At 44.4% G+C, this 21,008-nt stretch overlaps 1 protein-coding gene across 3 annotated transcripts in view; it reads right to left on the bottom strand.

The window, feature by feature from the left end:
* DHX40 (DEAH-box helicase 40) overlaps nt 1-21,008 on the bottom strand; it is a 266,557-nt gene that overhangs the window by 146,926 nt on the left and 98,623 nt on the right. For all 3 annotated transcript variants that reach the window (XM_069226422.1, XM_069226423.1, XM_069226424.1), the window contains one exon: nt 4,209-4,295. In XM_069226422.1, coding sequence (XP_069082523.1) covers nt 4,209-4,295 — 87 coding nt within the window. The remainder of the gene's footprint in view (nt 1-4,208; nt 4,296-21,008) is intronic.

The raw sequence follows: 21,008 nt of genomic DNA, 5'->3' as shown, positions 1-21,008 counted from the left end.
TAGGACTAAATACCCCATGTGTCCTAAAAGCAAATTAACAGTCCACTAATCACAGTCCCCGACTTTCCAAGTAAGAGTCCAAAAGAAAAAGCACTTACTCTTTCTTTGCTGCTCAGCAGCCTGATAAGTGCTTTCCCCCTGTTTTATAATGAGGATTGTTCCTAATTGCAACAAACAAGTTTATTTAGGCTTGTTTTGTACTGTTCATTGCCTGTTAACAGCTCTTTCTGTCAGGTTGTGCTGTTGTGCCACTTCTATCAGGATTCACTCCACAAGGCGAGCCTTTGCAGGAATCCTTGTTGTGGTAAAGCCATACCCTCACTTTAACTGCAAAGCGGGACAGCCAATCTGCTGCAAACTGTGCCGCAGTGTGTCAGCACCATCAAAGGGCGCTGAGTGGCCGATAATAGTACTGCATGCATCTCACTGGTCTCCTCTTCTGACAAAGGCACCGAGAGGGTACACAAGTGGCACTTGCTATAAAGATTCTCTATGTTTGACCCAAAGCCCATTTTCAAGAACCCCTGTTGGCTCTAGAGTAGTTATTTCAGGAATCTTGGAGCCAGAAAAGCTTTTGGTTCTGGTTTAATTCCTGCTTGATCATGGAAGGCTGACAGGAGACTGGTGGAACTTTGCAGACCTCAACTCTTGGCCAATACATCCAAAGGCAACTGACCAGTGGTAATTTTACCTACACCTCGCAAACAAAACATTCAGGAAAGATGGCAATAGTTCAGTCCACAAGTATCAATTTTAGTACAATAAATTCTCCTGATTGCCATGGTCGGTGCATGTAGTGAGGGGACATTGGAGGTTGCACTTGCGGAGCAATTTTGCTGGGGAAATTGGTGAATGGCATCAAACTATCACTACAACAGTGGTTGTCTCTGCCCTAAAGTTCCTGAACAGGCAAACATTTTGTTTGTGCCAAATATAAATATTATTTCCCTTATGGGGGAAGATCTGGGGTCTGCTTGGGCCATCAAAGCCCAATGAGCTTGAAAAGGCCAAGCCCAAGACCGCAATAGCCTTCCTTCCCTCCAACATCTTTAAAAGACAAAGGCAGGCCGAGTCTTGAAGGAATTTAGGTAGGATTTTCTTCCTGGGAATGACCATGCAGAGGAAGAAACTCCCCCACTGGTAGTTCTTGATGATGGTGAAGATTCAGAGGAACCTGACCAAGAAGAGGACTTGAGCAAGGAACCCTGACCATGGTGGCCAGAAGGTGGCCCTAAATGTCCCAAGGTTGAGGGCAACCCTCCCTTCACCCGGGGTCAAGGAACTGGCAGGCATGTAGGACACATCCAACATATATCACCTGAAGTGTGCGGAATGAACTCTGTTGGCAAATGTAGCCCAATATGTGTGCATTAGGATGAGGAATCCATTGGACACAGAAGTCAGAAAACTGAATACTCAAAGTGGTGCCTAGAAGGTAAGGTGAAACTGACCCCAGAGACAGATGGGAAAATGGCCACATTCATAATAGAATTTGTAAGAGGCCAGAAAGAAGGGATCAACAATTTCTGAAAACCATGCCAGAATAAACTTCTCAACATTGTGGGACCTCCACCTAAGATTCTTAATATGGCCACAAAGGCTATGGAAACTGTACACCTCATCTCTCCAGACATCTTGTTTGGTTGGATGCAGAGGTTAATCTGTTTCCGCAGAAGTGCAAACTGTGTGTTGTCTACTGACCGACAATGCTCTCTATTGATGAAAATGTACCCAGAGCTGGAAGAATTGGCTACATCAGAAGGGGGTTCCTTTTGGGGACCCCTTATTCAAAGAGATAAGTAAATTTGTCCTTACGTTTTCCTCACAAGAAAAGGCCCAACAATCCATAAAAAGAGTTTTCAGCCACAAGGTATTTGGAGTGTCCAGAAGGGGAAAGGAGGGTCCTTACTCTCCAGCCTCCCAGAGATGTCAGGGAAGGAAGCCATTCCAACAGGAAGAGCAAAAGAGAGGGGTCAGCAGAGGCTGTGGAAGCAGAGAAGCTTTCTTTAGCTTGAACAACGCACCAGCTGGATCCACAGGCAAGCTCTATCCCTTTTTTCCCCAACCAAATGTTGGAGGAAGACTGGCCATGTTTTTACACAAATGCAGATTACAGGGGATGCTTGTGTTGTGCAGATCATAACAGGCTTCCAGTTCTGAAAAACTACAAGCTACTCCTCTTTCATTCTGATAGGCAGACATGCTCCTTATAGGTTAGGCACTTCTAGATAAAGGGACAATGGTGACTTCCTTTTAGTATCTGAGGAGATTCCTGAGCATCCTCTTTTTAGTAGCCAATAAAAATAAGGGGTAGCACCCAGAAGGGAGTTAAAAGAATGCCTTGTATACCGCCATTTCAAAATAGAAGGGATGCTGCTCTTCAGAGACATTCTGCTAAGAAACAATTGGATGGGGAGATTGGATCTAAAGCCATAACTTCATCCTCACACCACAGAGATTTATCCAGTTTGTTTGGAGACACTAGATATACAAATCTGCGGCTCTCCTCTTCCACCTTTCCTCCACCCAGTGATGCTTTACCAGGGCATTTAGATCGGTTACTGAGGTCAAGAGGTATCAGGCTTCCTTTCTAGCTAGATGACATATTGCTGACGAACCATGATCTGCACTCTTGAAGTACAATTTGAATAAAGCAATATCCCTGCTTTAAGTTCTAAGTTTCTGCCTCAACGCTCAAAAGTCCAATCTGAATCACACAAAGAATAACTTTTCTACACCAAGTCATAGACTTGGTCTAGCAAATGTTGCAGCTTCTCCACAGGGATATGGCACTCATCAAGAGAGACCTGAGGAAGACACTAGTGACAGAACACGTCTCTCTGAGACACACAGCCATATTACAGGGTCCTCTGGCTTTGTTTATATAGGCAATATTCCCAGGGCCCCTTAATTATCAGGCACTGCAAAGATTCAAGGTCTCAGATCTCAGGAAACAAATTACTTACACAACAGGAATAGACTTGACAGAGGAGACCAGGACAGAAATTCACTGGTGGCTGGACCAAACGAGGGCCTGTTCGGGATGGGGAGACCGATTTGTGGATATTACCATAATTTGATTGTGGTTAGAACAAGAGGAGGAGCTACACATCAACTGCCTGGAATTCCTGGTAGTTTGTTTGCAGTGCAGTGATTGACAGGGGACAAGGTCTCGTGCTCCACCCAGCTTAAGGTGGATAAGGTATTGGCGGTCCGGTACATTAACCATCTTGGGGGAAGAGATTGAAAGCCTTGGCGGAACTAGTCAAGGACTTCTGGCATTTTTGTCTGGACAAAATCTTCTCGGTCAGAGTGGACTATGTGCCGTGGGAAACTCAGTCCAATAGCAGATGAGAGCTCCAGATACCTGAGGGAGATCAGTGCATAGAAGCTATGAAGGGAAGTTTCAGTTCTATTAAGGACACGGAAGCGAGGATTATCCCACCTTCGAAGATGCAGAGGCTTCTGTACACCCAGTAGATCACTCTGCTTCAATGTATAAGTATATTTATTACTTTTGTTTCAATGGCACTTTTGAAGATTTTGTAAAAGAATGTTATTTTGTAATCTGTATATTGGTTATAAATATGACTACTCATACGTTTTCTTTACGACAGGGACAGAGCAGAAACAAGACTAGTAGTAGAAAACAAAACAATGGTAAAAACGTATGCACAAAGAAAGAGGAAGTACTTTTTGTTGTGGAGTGCTTTACATGGAAGTCTAGGGCTGTGATTGGCAGACTGTTAGTTTGCTCATGGCATATGTAGTTCGAATATTGCTTTGGAATATTGGATTTTTTCTTAGCTGCTCAGCGAAAAAAAGGAGAAAGTTCAATGCATATTCCTCACCTTGTAGACCTTAATAGAACTGAAACTTTTCTTCAAAATAGGTTGGAAATGTTATATTGGATATAAAGATGAATTTGAGTACTTCAAAGTAAACAATAGTATAACATAAAATCGCTGTTAAGAAAGCATGACACTACTGTGCTGTCAGACTATACAAACCAAGAGTAACACGGCCAGATTTTATGGTAAATACTGTGAGTAATGTATTTACAGTGACAGCAACCTTTAAAGAATTATTGCTTATTTTAACATAATATGCAGAGTAAACTGGTTCACTTGGCCCAGCAGCAAGTTTAATCCCGTCAAACAGTTCACAATTTTGTCACAATAATATCAACTGCTTTTCTTCAAACCTACTTAGCTATAGGAACCACCTCCAGGATATCCATGCCAATACGGGGGTTGTGGTTTAACTGCTTCACAAAGCCGCTGTCTACCACGTATCTGTAGTGAAAAAAACATATGTGAAGGAAGCATGACTGTATTTGTAACTCACAAAATCGTCTTTCTGTGTGGTGCACAGCTTTTGTTATCTCTCATTTGTAATGTTTTAGTAAGGGATTTATTTACATATGTATGCATATGGTATTTCTATGGCACAAACTGCTAAAAGGTAGCAGAGAGCTGTACAGGGTCAAATAAATAAATTACTTTCCTGTAACTCGAGTTCTCCAGCGTTTGTATCTTTCATTTATTTGCATGCTTGAAACATTCCCCAAAGCCCGACTGGAAATCCTCAGTACTTTTAAATATCAGTAAACAGTGTTAAAATGGCTCGAGGCTTCACCAACAGTGTGTTTAGCAGTACATCAACCTAATTAGAAGCAACCTGAACTTCAGCCAATGAGGTGACATGGAAGTCTCTCCTACTCCCACTAGAGGCCACCATATCTCAGATTCCATAGCACACAAGTAAGAAGAGTATCTAATAAATCAGCTTCTGACCAGGGGAAGGGAGGTGGGAAAAGAGCAGATGCATGTGTATATATAAAAGATAACAACACTAGAGAACCGGAGTTATAGGTAAATAGCTGACTTCTTCTCCGGGATCTGTCACATATTCACATGCTTGAATCAGAACAGTAAGGAGTACAAAACAATTATGGTTTTTAAGAAAGTGGGAAGCAGGCTCACCTTTACTGAACAGGCTACAGACGACTGCCTGTCCCATTGCTAAGTCGGCTTCTGTGTTAACATCAAGGCAGTAGTGCTCCATGGCTGCAGCTCCAGGGAGCTGCATGGCAGATGTCTTGCAAGGGTAAACCAGCAAACAGAGCAGCAGTTATAGCCATGCTCCTAGTGGAATGTACCTACACTCTGGCGGGAGCGCTTGGCTCTGCTGTGGCCCAAGTGCTGCAGGTTGAGAGCTAACATGCTATCCCTTGTTTAGATAGGGGTCCACCCTTTCCTGGCCAGCTAAAAGACACAGTTAGTTAGCCAAATGTACATTCTTGTTAGTCCGATCTATGTATGTCTAGAGAGTGCAATGATCTTTCTGCTGACTTAGTTGGATTTGGAAAGAATGACTGTACTATCACCGGTCACTCAAATGGTCGTCAATAGGGACCGGTATGAATTTAGGCTTGGTTTGTAAGATAACTTTATCCCTTGTGATCTGCATAAAGGGTTCTTTGACGGCATTCCCCTCCCATCCTTGCTGATGTAAGCGCTAGGAGAAAAGCTGCCTTCCAACATATAAACTTTACGGGTACCTTGTGGAACGGTTCATAGGGAGGCAGCATCAGAAGAGCCAGAAGATTAAGTAGCTCTGACAGTTTATGGAGCCATACAGGTGGGAAGGCTCTAAATAGTCATTGCATACATTGTTTTATTATTCTTTGAGAGAAGAAAGTGGATAGGGTGTCTTCTGTTCATCTAAATCTTTATAATGTAGCTAATTGGGCTCATATTGATGCACGTTTCATGCCACTCTTGGGTAGGTCCAATATAAATTAAGTATCTGGACAGCATATCGAGTGGATGAAAACCTTTGGTTTTGCACAAGATACAAAGGGCCAGATGTAGCAAAGGTTTTTTCCCATTCTGTGTCAATGGGAAAATTTGTTTGTATATATGGCCCAAAAACACTTCCACTTGGCATTATATGTTGTGGTGGTAGGCACATTCCAAAACTCCGTACCTGCTTGAGTGGCTATGTAAAACATTGATGTTGTACTGTCAGTCCTGATGAGGACAACTTGACTTACTAGTCTTGGGAGGAACGATAGCAGGTCCAGTTGTATGGCTCAGAACTCCCTATAATATGGAGCATCTTTTCTGCTTTCGACCAAAGGCCTTTTGTTGACTTTACCTACAAGTGAGCTCCCTAGCCATCCATTTTCAGCACTCTGTCTGATGAAGGTTGAAAAGAAAGACCTGCCTTTAGATTTTCAGGAACCTCCACCACAACAGTGCTTGTTTTATTCATCTTGTAACTGTAACCGTGTCATCCCATGAGCCATCAATATTTCACCATTGTGCATCCAGTCGTTGTTGGACGGGTCTCATGGGGAGTCAGCAAAAGGGTATAAAGTCTATGCAGGATGACATCAGGCCTAGGAGAGATTTGCACTGCCTGACAATGACTGATTGCTTGCTAGACAGATTATTTGCCATGACCGGCAGCTTCACCACTCTTTCTGGTGATGGAAAAGCCTTTCCCAAATGAATGTCTAATAATGCCCCCAAGAACTAAGCTTTGTGTCTGGTTCCAAAAAAGAGTTCTCAGTGTTCAGAGTGAGACCCATATTGCCAAACAGACTGATGATGGTGGCCATAGACATCTGTGCCTCTTCCCTTGATGGAGCTGTGATGAGCCAGTCATCTGAATATAGGTACATTTGGTGACCATATTATCTGAGAAAGGAAGCAACTTGCACTAGGCACTGGTTGGGCAGATGGGTGGTTTCTGAACAAACTCTAAGGTATGACCTGAGTGTAATACCTGCCTCACCCAAAGATCCACTGTTACGGAATACCATATGAGGGCAAAACAGGAAATTATCCCTGTATCTATTGAACTGGAGATGTTAGGGAGGAAGGAGCTGAAAGAAGTTGAGCTTGTTTTTGGTTGTGTAAGCACAACAATAAGGTGTTCCTTTTTCGCCCAGAAGATCTGCCATATCCTTGCCTGTTGTTTCTATTGGGTGTTTAACCCTTGTCATACCCGGTCTGCTTTGGGGGATAATGTGGGCAGCATTGACCCCCATATTGATTGAAACCTCCTCTGCAGGTATGAGTTCTTTGTGAGACACAAAAAGATGTTAAACCTGAATGACAATACTGAAAAGCTCCCAAAGAATTTTACAATATCTGTTTTAATATTCTGCAAGGAGTCTTCAACTTGCAAACCAAACAGGGTGATTACACCAAATGGCACATTTAGAATTTTTGCTTCAACTTCTAGGCGGAGGATTGTTAATGCAGCCAGTGTTGCCTTCTGTAAACAGACGTGCCTACCAAATGGTGAAATCTGCATTTGAAACATCCATTGTTGCATAAATGACAGTCAATAAAGTTGTTGTTCCCTCTTTTGCCTCTTGTATCATAGGTGATAATGGAAGCTGTATTTTTCTTCAATGTCTATACCGAAGTCATCATTGGAGACTGGAATTAAGTCAGAACGACTAGAGAGATGGATTTTCATCAGATTTGAACACAGGTTGGTGTCCTTCAAGTCTGCAGCATTTGTGGAGGTGGCTTCAGGCGCGTTTGGATACAAGTCAAGCTCAAGGAAATTTATGGTTTTCCTTTTTGCACTGCCTTTGTAGAAGTGCTTGGAGGAGCACTTTTCACAGAATCATCCCCAGAGGAGGGGGCATGGCCCTTTGAAGGAGAGTATTTTTTCTTTCACAATACAATGAGAACCAACCTCCTCTCTCGGTCCTTTATGGTTCTACGTATATCATAGTGTGAACACTTATGCGTTGGAAAAAGGCAATAAATACATTGCTTTTATGGGTCATCAGTGTAGATTTACTTCTACCACCTGCAGAACAGTATTTAATAATATTTAAATAGAGACTTTTTGTCTCGAACAACCATGGTGACACCTAATGACAGCTGGCAGCTGCAGGGTCACCCTGGCTTAGAAAGAGGATTTTTTTCCGAAAAACAACTTGCAGTTCTCTGAAAGCTGAAGGTAGGGCTGGTTCAGCCCCAGGGCAGACTAGAAAAATGTCAGGATAAGGTCAAGCAGAGGTTAAAACAGAACTCTTCTTGGAAACTCCCTGACACACAATGTGAGGTAGAAATCTGAGCTGTGGTGGCCTCTGGGTGGGTGTTGGGAAGGGTAGAAGAGCTGGCACTTCCACTTCATTGGCTTAATTTAAGGTTGCTTCAAATGAGGTGGGTGTACTTCTGAACAAAGACTGTTGTTGAGTCGCTGTGATCATTTTAACATTGTTTATCTCTACTTAAGATTACCAGGGAGCCTGACAACAGAGTAATTCAAGTATGTGAATATATGAAAAATCCAATGCTGGAGAAGACAAACATAAAATTTGCAAGTGATAGGAGAAGTAGCTGGTTTGTGGACTGTTAATGCATTGAGATGTAGTGCCTCCTTAAAGAGATGCCCTTTTAATTATTACTTTGGCATATGTGGGTGCAATTTATCAGCCAAGGTCAACGGCATTCAAATATGAGGGTTCTATCAACATTATTGTTAGAATTCTCTTACTTAATTAGTATTTTAGGTAATTAGTCTCAATTGTCTATGAGACCTCTGGCCAAGTTGCCACCCAAGATGTTGACCAAGTCTTTACAAATGTAGCAGGCACTGACGAAACCCCTTCTTTTTATTAGTAAAATACTTTTATTATTTTTTTCAACAATAACTGTGCATCGCTTACAGAATATCCATAAATGATTGGCGTTACAACTCTCATACCATTTACACTTCTCAAGCACAGCCGCATTCTGACCACCTCCCCTCCCTTCCAACCTTACCCGCCCTCCTTACATTGCTCAGAAGTACACCTACCAACGTCATTTGTTTTCAGAATACCACCCGACTTTTAGTACTTGTATGATTGCCCCTTTATTAGTCTGCAAGATTGCACACCCACTACAGAGCCTCTCTGCTACATCTACCCACCTGCATCCACTTATAACACATTCTACTACGTATTGGTCTCACCCCATGTACCCCAAATCTTTTAGAATTTCTTCAGGCGTCCCCTACCATACCTCTCTCTCCAATAACCTGCACTGTTCCATGACTAATGTTTATGCGACCACGAAGCCCATATTAACCAGATCCTTTGGCCCGTGTTGAATCTGTGGGACCCTAAATACCCAGTAGAGCTACCCGAGGTTGTAGATACATGGGCAACCCAACCGCTTCCATCAATGAGTCACACACCTGATCCCAGATTGGACGCATGTTGGGGCAGCTCCAGATCGAGTGTAGTGGTGTGCCTTCCATTCCACAACCTAGCGAACACAGCGTACTTACTGTAATCCCCATTTTGTGAAGTAGTACCCGAGTGTAGTACGTCCTATGCAGTATTTTGAGTTGGATCGGGCGGTAACTGGCTTTGATTACGGCTGCTGCAGGGAATCTAGGTGCTGTTTGCCAATCTTCATTATTCATCTCCCCCACAACTTGTACCCATCTTCCCTTCAGTCGTGTAAGGGGACCCTGTGTGTTTCTCAGTGGGGATTTCTTTTGTGCTTCTTCCTCAGCGGGTATGCTGTTGCGGACCGTGTGTCTGAACTGCCTGTACCACAGCCATTGTGTAGCTGGTGTTTGGTATTCTGCTCATAAATGTTCAAATAGGACCATTCCATTCCATTCACATCCCAGACATCAACTGGTGTAGAAAGGCCTATGCCCATGCCCAAAAGCCCCATAGTGTGGCCATCTGCGGCAGCCTGGCCCCGTCCCACAGAGGTGTTTCAAAGGTGAGTCATTTGTCCCATTCCATTCCTTATGCAATCTGGCCATACATCTACCACTGATTTGGTGGCATATCCTGCCTTTGCGTCCAACTTTCCCCCGTACAGTGCGTGGAGGTAACTCCTATTACCCATACCTTTTCTATCCAACTGAAAGGCGGCGCCATCTCAGTCTGAATAGACCCACTTGTTAACCCCCCCCCCTTTGTAATACTTCCCCACATTGGGAAGGGCTACGCCTCCATCGTATTTACTGCACTGAAGAACCCTCAGTGCTATTGAGGCTGTCCCCCGTCCATAATAGTGTTCTGATAATTCTATCTATACCTGAGAAGAAAGTGTCTGAAATTTTATACAGACAGTTCTGGAGGATGTACAGTAAACATGGCAATACAATCATTTTAAACATAGCAGCGCAGCAGTTTATGCCAGTTTCTCACATCCCCTTCTAGTAGCTTAATCACTGATGACAGATTGGCGTCAGTGTACGGTTGCGCTCAGAGAGATTCATAGCCCAAGATATTTGAATGCTTGGGGTTCTACTCGTGATAGAAGAGGCAGCACCTCCGTCTGCACCCATCCTCTCACCAGAAATATTAACGATTTCTGCAAGCTGACCGCGAATCCTGAGTACCTACCAAATATGTGAACTATTTTGTTTAGTCGGGCTAGCAACTGCACTGGATTTGTTCGGCAGAGTAATATGTCATCAGCATACAGAGAAACATGCTCCTCCTATGCCTCCCGTCCGACCCCCACATCTTGGCGTCCATCCGCAACCACGCCACCAGCGCTTCTGTCACCAGAGCGAACAGCATCGGCGATGGCGAGCACCCGTCCTATCGAAAATATTCGGGAGATACAACCACTGACTTTCACTCTTGCCCTAAGGTGATTATATAGCAGTCTTAACCACCCAATAAATTTAGGATTGAACCACATTCTTACCATAATCCCAAACAGGGAGGGTGACTCCCCCAAGTCAAATACTTTGTTCGAATTCAAAGATACTATGAATCTTGGATCCCCAGCCTCCCCATATCTGCAATTTTATTCTGTAGGCGTCTCAAGTACAGTTTGACCGGGCCACCTGGCATAAACCCGTTCTGGTCTGGGTTTACTAGATATGTTTTTACCGCACGCAGCCTTGTAGCTAAACTTTTGCTCAGACTTTGGTATCTGCGTTGATCAATGATATCTGCCTATACGACTCACATTTATCACTGGGTTTCCCAGCCTTGGGGAGTAATACTACTGTTGCAGTTCGCTGATCTTCTGATAGTGCCCCACTTTCTAGCACTACCTTGTAAGTAGCATGTAAAAGGGGCAGTCATGTGTCGAGACAGTCTGCAAAAACGTTCTAAAGGCAGTCTGTTTGGTCCGGGGGCCTTACCGGTCTTCATTTGTGCCATTGCTGGTGCCACTTCCTCTGCCGATAAATCAGCCTCCAATGCCATTCTTAGTTCTGATTTGAGGCAGCACACTGGGCAATCATTAAGAAACTCCAGCACCTCCTCCGCAGGGACCCGGAGCTTGTTGCTATAGAACTGTTCCATGTAGGTCGCAAAAACCTCTGCTATCCGCTACCTGTCACCCGCTCCCCATTGTTCAAGACAAGCTCTCTCACATGCACTACCTCTTTTTCTTTGCTGACAATCAAGGTAGAAGTTTCCGTGCCTTACCCACCCTTTCGTAAAACAGTCCCTGTTTAACAATGTATACTGTTTTGACCTCATTCATCGCTACTATACGATATTCCATCTCCCCTGTTGGAGTGGGAGTGAGATTTGTTGCAAAAATATATCAGCTCTGCCTCTAAACAAGTCAATCTACCATGCTGTTCCCTTCTGACCTTCACTTCAGCCGATATTATCACCTCCCCACCCCACCCCCTGATGGTGGCCTTATAAGCTTCCCTCATTGTAATTTGACTCAGTGCAGACATTTTGTTTCCTTAAAATACATCTGAGTGGCTTTATCTAGCCTTCAGACCTCCTGCATGTCCTTGAGGCGCCAAGTTGCCATCCTTCACTCCTAAGGGGGTTTCTGATTGTCAGTCAAGTAAGTTACCTGTAGAGGGGAATAGTCACTAATACCTCGTGCTAGGAAATGTGCATCTGTAAATTTGTTTATCATGTCCCCAGTGGTGAAGAAGTAATAAAGTCTAGAATGCATATTGTGTCCGTGTTCCCAGTTTCCCCCCTTGTTGCGTTCTCTTCCTGTCTGTTGCTTTGTCTGTCTAAATGAGTATCCAAGGCTAATTAAAGTATCTTCTAAGGATCCCCAGTGCCAGGGGGTGTCCAGCAGCATGTTTCCCACCTTGCCCAACATCCCTAATTGCAATCCCGGTGGGGCATGCACATTTACCAACATAATTGTATTTCCCTCCCTTTGCCCCCGTCAGGGCAGTGTAAAAGCCCCCAGTGTCCGTCCACGTATGGACTATTTGGAGGTAAGGACCTCTGATATAGAATAGCCAACTAACTGGAGCCTGATGTGTAGTGAGAAAGAAAGCTACCTCGTATCTCCCCCTCCCAAAGCAACAGTGTTGACCCTCTAAAAGAGGAGTCTCATACAGGAATACTATGTCTGCATTATATTTATTAAAGGCTTTAACAACCAGACCTCTCTTCACCTTATGTAACTCCTTATATTTAATGGTCCATGTTGTGCCACAATTTACATTAGTGGGCATAGTCCTTTTGCCTCATCCTTGGAGAAACACATTCTCTAATAACCTGTAAAATTGGAACCTAGCCAAGAGAATTTTGACCGCGAGCAATGTTTAAAACAATTGGACAGAATGGAGGATTTCACTAACAGGCTGCCAATAAATGTTTGTGGGATATTAAAAATCTGTCCAGTGCGCAAACCTAATTTAGTTACATTTTAGAGAAGAAATACATATTGAGAACTAGTACCATGAAACAATTTAAAAGGTAGCATTTTTAGTTGGGTTTTTAAGTCACACTCTGGAGAAATACCTTCACTAACAATCAAAAAGTTGACATTCATTATATTAAAATGATTCTGAACTCACATACGATTTGCTTACATATAGGTGTGCAGAAAGAGACAGACACAAAACACACATCTTGCAGCATCAAATTCTCAGCAATGGTTCCCCTCACTTGACTTCAATGGCACCAAGCTACGTCATCACCTAACACTGACTTCTCACAAACAATTGTGTGAGAAGGGTTTGCCTTTTGACACAGATGTTGCCTCCCCTTATCTTTCTAAGAACTGTGAAAGCGTCAAGACATTCAACTAGTGACATAATGACATAGATGTAACACCATGTCAAGAGTAAAAACAAACAAATACAGACATGTAGCTGACATAGTGTATTCTGAACTGAAGTCTTTTTACCTTATATGTTCATAAGGAAACGTCTGGGCTGCACACATTGATGCACATAATGTATGTAAGCCATTCCTAAACGTATGTTAGAAATTCCAATTACTGATAAGATTTAGTATATAAGGACTGCCACTTGACCACTGATCAGGAGAAGTCCTTCCCCCAGATTATAGTATGAGGTTCTGCCAGTGCGGTTTCACCTCTGGTCAGTGCACTTCGCAGATAGTATATCTCACTTGAGTCCCGAAGCCGATAAAGCCGAGTTCTGGATTAGGACCACAGCGTATGTTAACCCTTCACAGGGCACACTCTCTTAACACCTCTGCTGATAAAAACAGCGTTTGCTGTCAACAAGTTATGTAGTGAGTCTCTTCTTCCTAAGAAACTCTAGACTGGAAGTTACTCTGCCTGCCAAGCTGCTTAATGTAGCGCATAGAAGTAGACATTAGGGTGTAAGGTTCTGAATGACATTTTAACCATGTCAGAATTGTTCTTTTTGTTTTTATTATTTATAACTTGCCTTTGTGCTTGTGAGAAAGTAGCCTCTTTTTAGCATGGTTACCACATTTTTTGCCTGTTTGTCACTCTGTTATAACTGTGTCACTGGGATCCTGCTAGTCAGGACCCCAGGGCTCATGGTTTGTGGCCTACATCTCAGTATGTTTTACTGGTTTGTCACTATGCTTGACTGTGTCACTGGAGTCCTGCTAATCAGAACTCCAGTGCTTATGCTCTCTCTGGTTCCAAATGTGTACTTACATACTGGTAACCCAGTATTCCACTCCAAACTGGCATACTGGACCCCCCTTATAAGTCCCTAGTATATGGTACCTAGGTACCCAGGGCATTGGGGTTCCAGGAGATCCTTATGGGCTGCAGCATTTCTTTTGCCACCCATAAGGAGCTCATATAAACACTTCTTCAGGACTGCCATTGCAGCCTGAGTCAAATAGTGTAAGCACTATTTCACAGTCATTTTCACTGCACCAGGTCACTTATAAGTCACCTATATGTCTAACCTTCAGACCCTGAAGGCTAGGTGAATAAGACCTGTTTGTGAGGGCACCCCTGCACTAGCAGAGGTGCTCCCATGTCGTCCAGGCCCATATTCACGGACTTTCAGAGTGCGGGGACACCATTATAAGTGTGCCCTATATATAGGTCAATACCTATATATAGCTGCACAGTGGTAACTCCGAATATGGCCAGGTGAGATGTCTAGCAACTGGGAATTGTATCCCCATACTGATTCTAGTATTGGGGGGGCAATTCCATGCACTCTGGGGTCTTCCACAAAGACCATTAGTACTGCCATACCAGCCTTCTGAGGTTTTCACTGCAGCCCCAGATGCTGCCATCTCACAGACAGGCTTCTGCCCTCCTGTGGCTTGAGCAGCTCAATCCCAGGAAGGCAGAACAATGCATTTCCTTTAGGAGAGGGGTGTTACACCCTCTCCATTTGGAAATAGGTGTTACAGGTATGGGAGGGGTATCCTCCCAAGGCCTTTAGAAATGCTTTGAAGGGCACAGATGGTGCCTTCCTTGCATAATCCAGTCTACACCTGTTCGGGGTCCCCCAGTCCCTGCTCTGGTACGAAACTGGACAAAGGAAAGGGGAGTGTCCAATCCCCTATCACCACCCCAGGGGAGGTGCCCAGAGCTCCTCCACAGTGTCCCTGGGTTTTGCAATCTTGGATTCCACGGTGGTGGGGCACTCTGGGAGCATATGAGTGGCCAGTGCCAGCAGGTGACGTCAGAGACCCCCCCGATAGGTCCATATATGGCTAGGTGACCAATCCCCCTCTGAGTGCTATTTAGGGTCTCTCCTCTGGGTGTTTCTTCAGATTTGGATTTCAAGACTCCAGCAGGAATCATCTGCATCCTTTACTTCATCTTCTACCGACGGATCAACTTCTGACTACTCCAGGAACTCTGCTTCTTTGTTGCAGTTTTGTAAAGACGACTTCTGCGACTTTGTAACTTCAGCTACCTGCCAGTTTCCAGGTTGTGCACGCTCCGGGGACTGCCTGCCTTCATCCTGCACCAGAAGAACCAAAGGAATCTCCTGTGGAGTGACTAAGTCACTTCCCTGCTTCAGCAGGCACCTCTCTGCAGCGACGACCGGTAGTCTGGGTCCCCTCTACCGACGACGAGCTTGGATCCTGGAACACAAATGGTGGACTAAAATGACCCTGACTGTCCAAAGGTCCAGCTGTCCAAATCTGGTGGATGTAAAAGCCTGCCTCCCCGTGCCACAGTACCCCTGTGCACCACGTTTTTTGCAGCTCCTAGGGCTTCTGTGTGCTTTTCCAAGAATTCCTTTTTGCACAGCCTAGCCCAGGTCCCCAGTACTCTATCCTGCGATGCTCAGGTCCCTGAGTTATTCTCCAGCGGCGTGGGGTCCCTTTGTGTAGTGCTGCGATGACCGCCACTTGCAACTCCTTTGTCCCCATGCTGTGGGACTCCTGTCGACATCACTTGGTGGTGCACAAATGATAAATATTTAATGAAACACGATTTCCACAAATTATCATTTATGTGCAATATAGTATTATCTGTAAGACTGTACTTCTGAGCACATTTCAATAGAAAACCTGCTGTCGGTAAACAACAGTGTGCTACTACAGAGTGCTTTAGTTACATTAAGAAATCACCTCCCTCAAGCCTAGTAAAGCTAGGTTAGTCGCAAAAGTTTGTATTTCCTACAGCCTCTACTGTAAGCATCTGTTTGTAGCGTGTAGTACTGTAGATTGACATACTCAGCAAACTTCTGCCATCTAGTGTTGGGCTCGGATATTGCAAGTTGCTTTTGCTCAAAGAAGACTTTCTGGTCACAATCCAGTAAGTGACTCCTCCCTTAGTTGGCAATACACATAAGCAGCGACTCCACTGCTAAATTGTTATTCGCCGAGTAGATGAGGGTAAGTATGGAGTGGTGATGAGCAAGAATATGTTGACCATGAGAATGATGTATAACGAAAGCACGTCACACTGTAGTCAATGATGAGCTTAATATTGGTAACACTGGCTGAAAGTTTTGCAAATACTGATTGCACTGAAAAGGCATGCTTTGAGAATATGAATTGTAAAATCAATTATAAATGTTTAAAAAAAACAAATATTACTATTACAGAGATGGGCAAAAAGGTATTGACTCCAAGGAGGAGGGTAGGCACATGTGAATCTATATCACTACAAACTACAAACACATGGTTACAGCGTAGGCTTGTAGCATGTGTGGCTGCAGATGCACATACATAGACTATAAATCAGTATACCCCAAAGTAGTGGCTAGTCAGTGGATGATGCAAATGTCTGAAAAAAAGTTCATATTACAGTAAGACCACCCTTGGTCTGTTGATGGGCAAGAATATCCACAGAGTAATGCTTTGTAAATGTGTGGTGGGTTGACAATGTAGTTGTCTTACATATGTCAGCTGTGGGAAAGGGTGGGAAAGCCATGGTTGCACCCTTTTTCCTAGTAGTAGAGCGTGGCCGGTGGGGGTAGTTAGAAGAACCCTTTTAGTTTTAAAATAGCTTGTGTGGCTACATTTAATACTCCATCTAGCTATGTAACTGAGTGACCTTTACGAGGTTTAGCAAAAGCAACAAATGCTGTTAAGTTTTACGAGAGGATTTGGTTATACAAATGTAGTATATTAGGGCTCCTTTACTGCCTAAGATGTGAAGGGCCATTTCCGCAACAGAGTCTGGGTACAGAAAGAAATCTGGTAGCTCATTAGTCTGGTTAAAGTTGAAAGAAGACACTATCCTAGGAAGGAATTTAGGGTCAGTTATAAGGACAACCCTTTCTACATGGACTTGAATAAAAGGTTCCTGCAGAATGAAGGCCTGCATCACACCCTAGTGAGGTGATGGCTATAAGAAAAGCTACTTTCCAGGAGTGGGAGTGCACAGAAAAGGGAGCAGTGGCTCGAATTAGGACCATAATAGTCTTGTGAGTACAACACTGAGGTTCCAGATAGGGGCAGGTGGCACTCTAGTTGCTATAACCCTTTTGAGGTTTTCCATGAAGGCTTCAATAACAGGGATTCTAAAAAGAGAAGAATGTTCTCTGTTATGCAGGTTTGCGGCAATAATGCAACATGTAGATATATGGAGGTATAAGCTAGCCCTGATTTCTAAAGGTGAAGCAAATAACAGGCAGTGGTTTGGACCACTAGCTTGAGGGGTCCACATTTTTAAAATTACAGTATTAGACAAACCATTTCCACTTATCTGCACAGCAACTTCCAGGAGTATGCCTGCAGGATTTTTGTCTATGCACTTCTGTATGAGCTTCAGAGAGTCTAACTCTTAAGACCTCAAGTGCCAAATTGCTAGATTGAGTTGACTGGGGTCGGCATGTCTGATCTTGCCATGTTCCTGACAAGATCCGGCCCAAACTTCTTGTGAGAAGAAACAGATATCTATCTTGAGGAGAGTGGAGAACTAAGGGTGCCTGGTCTATGTGGAAGCCTCCAGGATGAGGGTGAGAGACATTTGCAGGAGCTTCCTATCATGAATAGGAGAAAAAAACATGGAAATATCTATGACTGGTTATGATGTGTAGGTGTGGAAACCTAGAGGTGAAGTTTTGGCATTCTGCAAGTTTGGGTATGGTGTATAGGTCTGTCTGAGGGAACCTACAACGCTGGAAGTGAGGGAGGTAGCAACTGTGGGTGGTGTTCCTACTTGAGGACTTGCTGATACGTCTTGCTGAGCAAGATCGGCAAAGTTGACCACTTGCAGCTGGTCCATATGGAGGCCAAAGCGGTGGTGAATTGCCCAAATGACAAATCTTTTGCAGCCGTTTAGAAAGCTGTGGTGCATGCATGCCATCCTGTTTTTGCAGGTAATACATGGTGGTCATGCTGTCCTTCATTACCAGCACTATGGTCTCCTGAAGGTTCTAGAAGGCAGCTTTTAGGGTAAGGCAGCTAGCAAGAAGTTCTAGGTAGCTGATACGGAACTGCTGTTGGGGTGACTAGGATCCTGAACTGTCAAACAGTGGAGATGCACTCCCCAGCCAACTAGAGGTGCGTCCATGGTAATAGGCACCTGTGGAATAGAGTTGATGAGAGCGATGAGAACTGGCCCTTACAAAAACTAGATCCTTTAGATAACCCTCTGCTTGTGACCACTGTGTCGAGAGGCAGTCATGCAATGGACACGCATGTAATCTAGCATGGAGAACTATGGCAATCCAGGAGGCCACCATCTCTTGTAAGTGCATTTACTGATCTGACTGAAAGAGTACAATTTTGCTGAAAAAGAAGCAGAAGTTGACAGAAAGGTAGCACTCTGACGATTGGGATAGGCCTTGCTAATGAGGGCACGAGAATTAAGCCGTGGCAGGGTTGAATTTTTTAGGGGCTGAAGGTGAGATTCAGTGGAGTTTATTGAGAATACCAAACTGTGGAGCAAGAAGATGGCTGTTTGAGTGTGTGTTAGACACTGCTGACTGCTTGTGCTCTTGAGCAGCCAATCATCTAGATATGGGAAAACATGTGTGCCCCTCTTCTTTGACTGCTAGGCATTTGGTAAATACCACTGGGGACGTGATGACCTTGAAGAGGAGTGTTGTCCACTTACCATAAAGCAAAGGTAGTGCTGATGAGCAAGATGGATGGATATGAGCAATTAGACATCCTTCAGATCTACGGTGATCATGCTGCAGCAGGAAATGTTCAAAAGGATGTTTTTGTTGAGGGATCTGAAAATTAGAAAGTATAAGGAGTAAACTCCTTTGCCCTGTGTTGTAAGGACACTGGCTCTATGGCCCCTTTGAGTAGGAGCCTATGATCCTGTTCTTGGAGGAGATAGAGGTGTTCCGCGCTTAAGGTGTGTGTGTGGGGTGGAACGTTTGGTGGGGTTGAGAGAAGCTCTGAACATTACTCTTGCTGGATGATGTTTAAAACCCATCAGTCTGAGGTGATTTCGTCCCAACATCGGAGAAACTCCTGTAATCTCACCCTGATAGGTGATATGCAATCGGGTGGGATAGATAGCAAATCAATCAATGGAGGTAGAGACTCATTTGATGGGCGGTGCCTCTGCCCCTATTGTTGTTACCTCAATATGTTCTCTTTGTGTTGCTCCCACCACCTTGCTGATGGTATGACTGCAGCAGGCATTGTTATGACTATAGCTGTTCTGGGGAAGTAGCCTTCGGTGCACCCCTGTACAGCTGCCACAACAGGTGTCCTTGCTAGGTAGTTTTTGGAGAGTGCCCTATTTGTGTTTTTCATAATTGTATCTAAAATATGAACCACTTGTGGGCTATACAGGTGCTCAACATCAAAGGGTAGGTTAATTAGGTGTTGCTGCCCCTCTGGCTTAAAACCAGAAATATGGAGCCATGTGGCCTGCATAAGATTACAGAGGTGTCAACCTCTCTGGCTGCTATATGGATGGCATCAAATACTCAATGAATGATGGTATTCTAAAAATGTTCGCCTTTGGCAACAATTTCTTCCACTCCCCTTCTAAACTGTTCTGGGAGGTGCTGTAGGTTCTACTCACCGTGCCCTGTCATACAGTGAGAAGAGAACCACTAAAATAGCAACTCCAACCACTTGGTGACTTCAACCACTACTATTTTATCTGAAGCGTTGATTCGCCTGCTTTCCTTATCTGATGTGGGGAGGAATCCCCTGTGGGCTGTGCAGCGGCCAGTTTACAGGCAGTGTGTGTAGGAAGCTGGCTATCCATGTAGGGTACGGAATGTCCATACAGACAGTCCAGGCAACCCTCATTGGTTTACAGGGGTTAAAGTAATAATCCCAAGTGCTCTCTTTTGTGGTAGTGTGGGCAAGCAGTTTAGGCTTACCAGAGGGTAGTGCTATATTTCTGTTGATCGCACAGAGTCAATAAATGTGACACAAACTCAAGAAGAAACTCGAGACCAATGTTCAGAAAAATATAGTTATTTTTATAGAATGTTTCAACAACAGAAAAATTTCAAAGAAGGTACGTAGTGATGCACTGTATACATTTTTGCAAGTAAGTAACAAGTTCACTCAAGTATGCTTTTAAGCTGTAAAGGAATTCCTTTGGGTAAATTATTTTTACTGCAAAGGGGTCTCTGCCGTCGATTCTCGGGGGTCCCCTTTAGGTCGTAGGCTGCTAGGGAGCCAAAGTCACCAGCAGGAACACCAGCAGTTCAGTTTTACCTGCCCATCTTCCAGGTGCAAAGGTGCTGCATGGGTTAGGTGCCTTGTACACTGCACGGCTGGGATAGAGGGAGGCAACTCGGAAACAGGCTGCAGAGGGGGACTTGGGAAAAAAATCCAGGAGCTCCCAAAGAGGGGCGGGGAGCTCAGTCATTGGGGGTCCTGGGAGCAGGGGAACACCTTAGGTTGTCATGGACCCGACCCGTGGAGCTTGGATGCAACTGTTTTTTGTCAGGTGCACCTACGTCAAGGTGCCCACAGTTCTCAGTTGGACCTGCAAGAAGGAGACAAAACAGGGCAGATGGTCCATTCTCGGTGTTGGCCTCTGCGATGCTGACATTTCTCAATGACTGGTCTCTGTTGTCTGCTGCAAGGGGTCCGGTACCCCAGGTATTGGTGCAGGATGACTCTGGTAGATGCTAGTGTCTTTACACTTGGTGGGGAGACGGGTCTGTCCCTCTGGAGCACGATGACCTCCTCATGGGCAGCTGCTGCATTGGTAGACCCGGTGGTCAGCAGAATGGTGAAATGGATTTTGCAGTTGGAGCCTGCAGGGAAGTGGCTCCTCCACTTCAAGGGAGATGTTGAGGGTTTGAAGTGAAATGCTGGAAGCCCTCGGATGCTTTTGGAGGATGCAAGTCGGGCTGTCGCGATTATCGGACCAGGAGCAGGTAAACAGGCAGAGTTTTGTGCCAAAGTCGCAATTTTCACTTCTTCT

This window comes from Pleurodeles waltl, chromosome 3_1 (genome assembly GCF_031143425.1).
Source record: "Pleurodeles waltl isolate 20211129_DDA chromosome 3_1, aPleWal1.hap1.20221129, whole genome shotgun sequence".
NCBI lineage: Eukaryota > Metazoa > Chordata > Amphibia > Caudata > Salamandridae > Pleurodeles > Pleurodeles waltl.
Note: the sequence above shows the minus strand (reverse complement) of the source record. Positions and strands in the feature narration are given on the sequence as shown.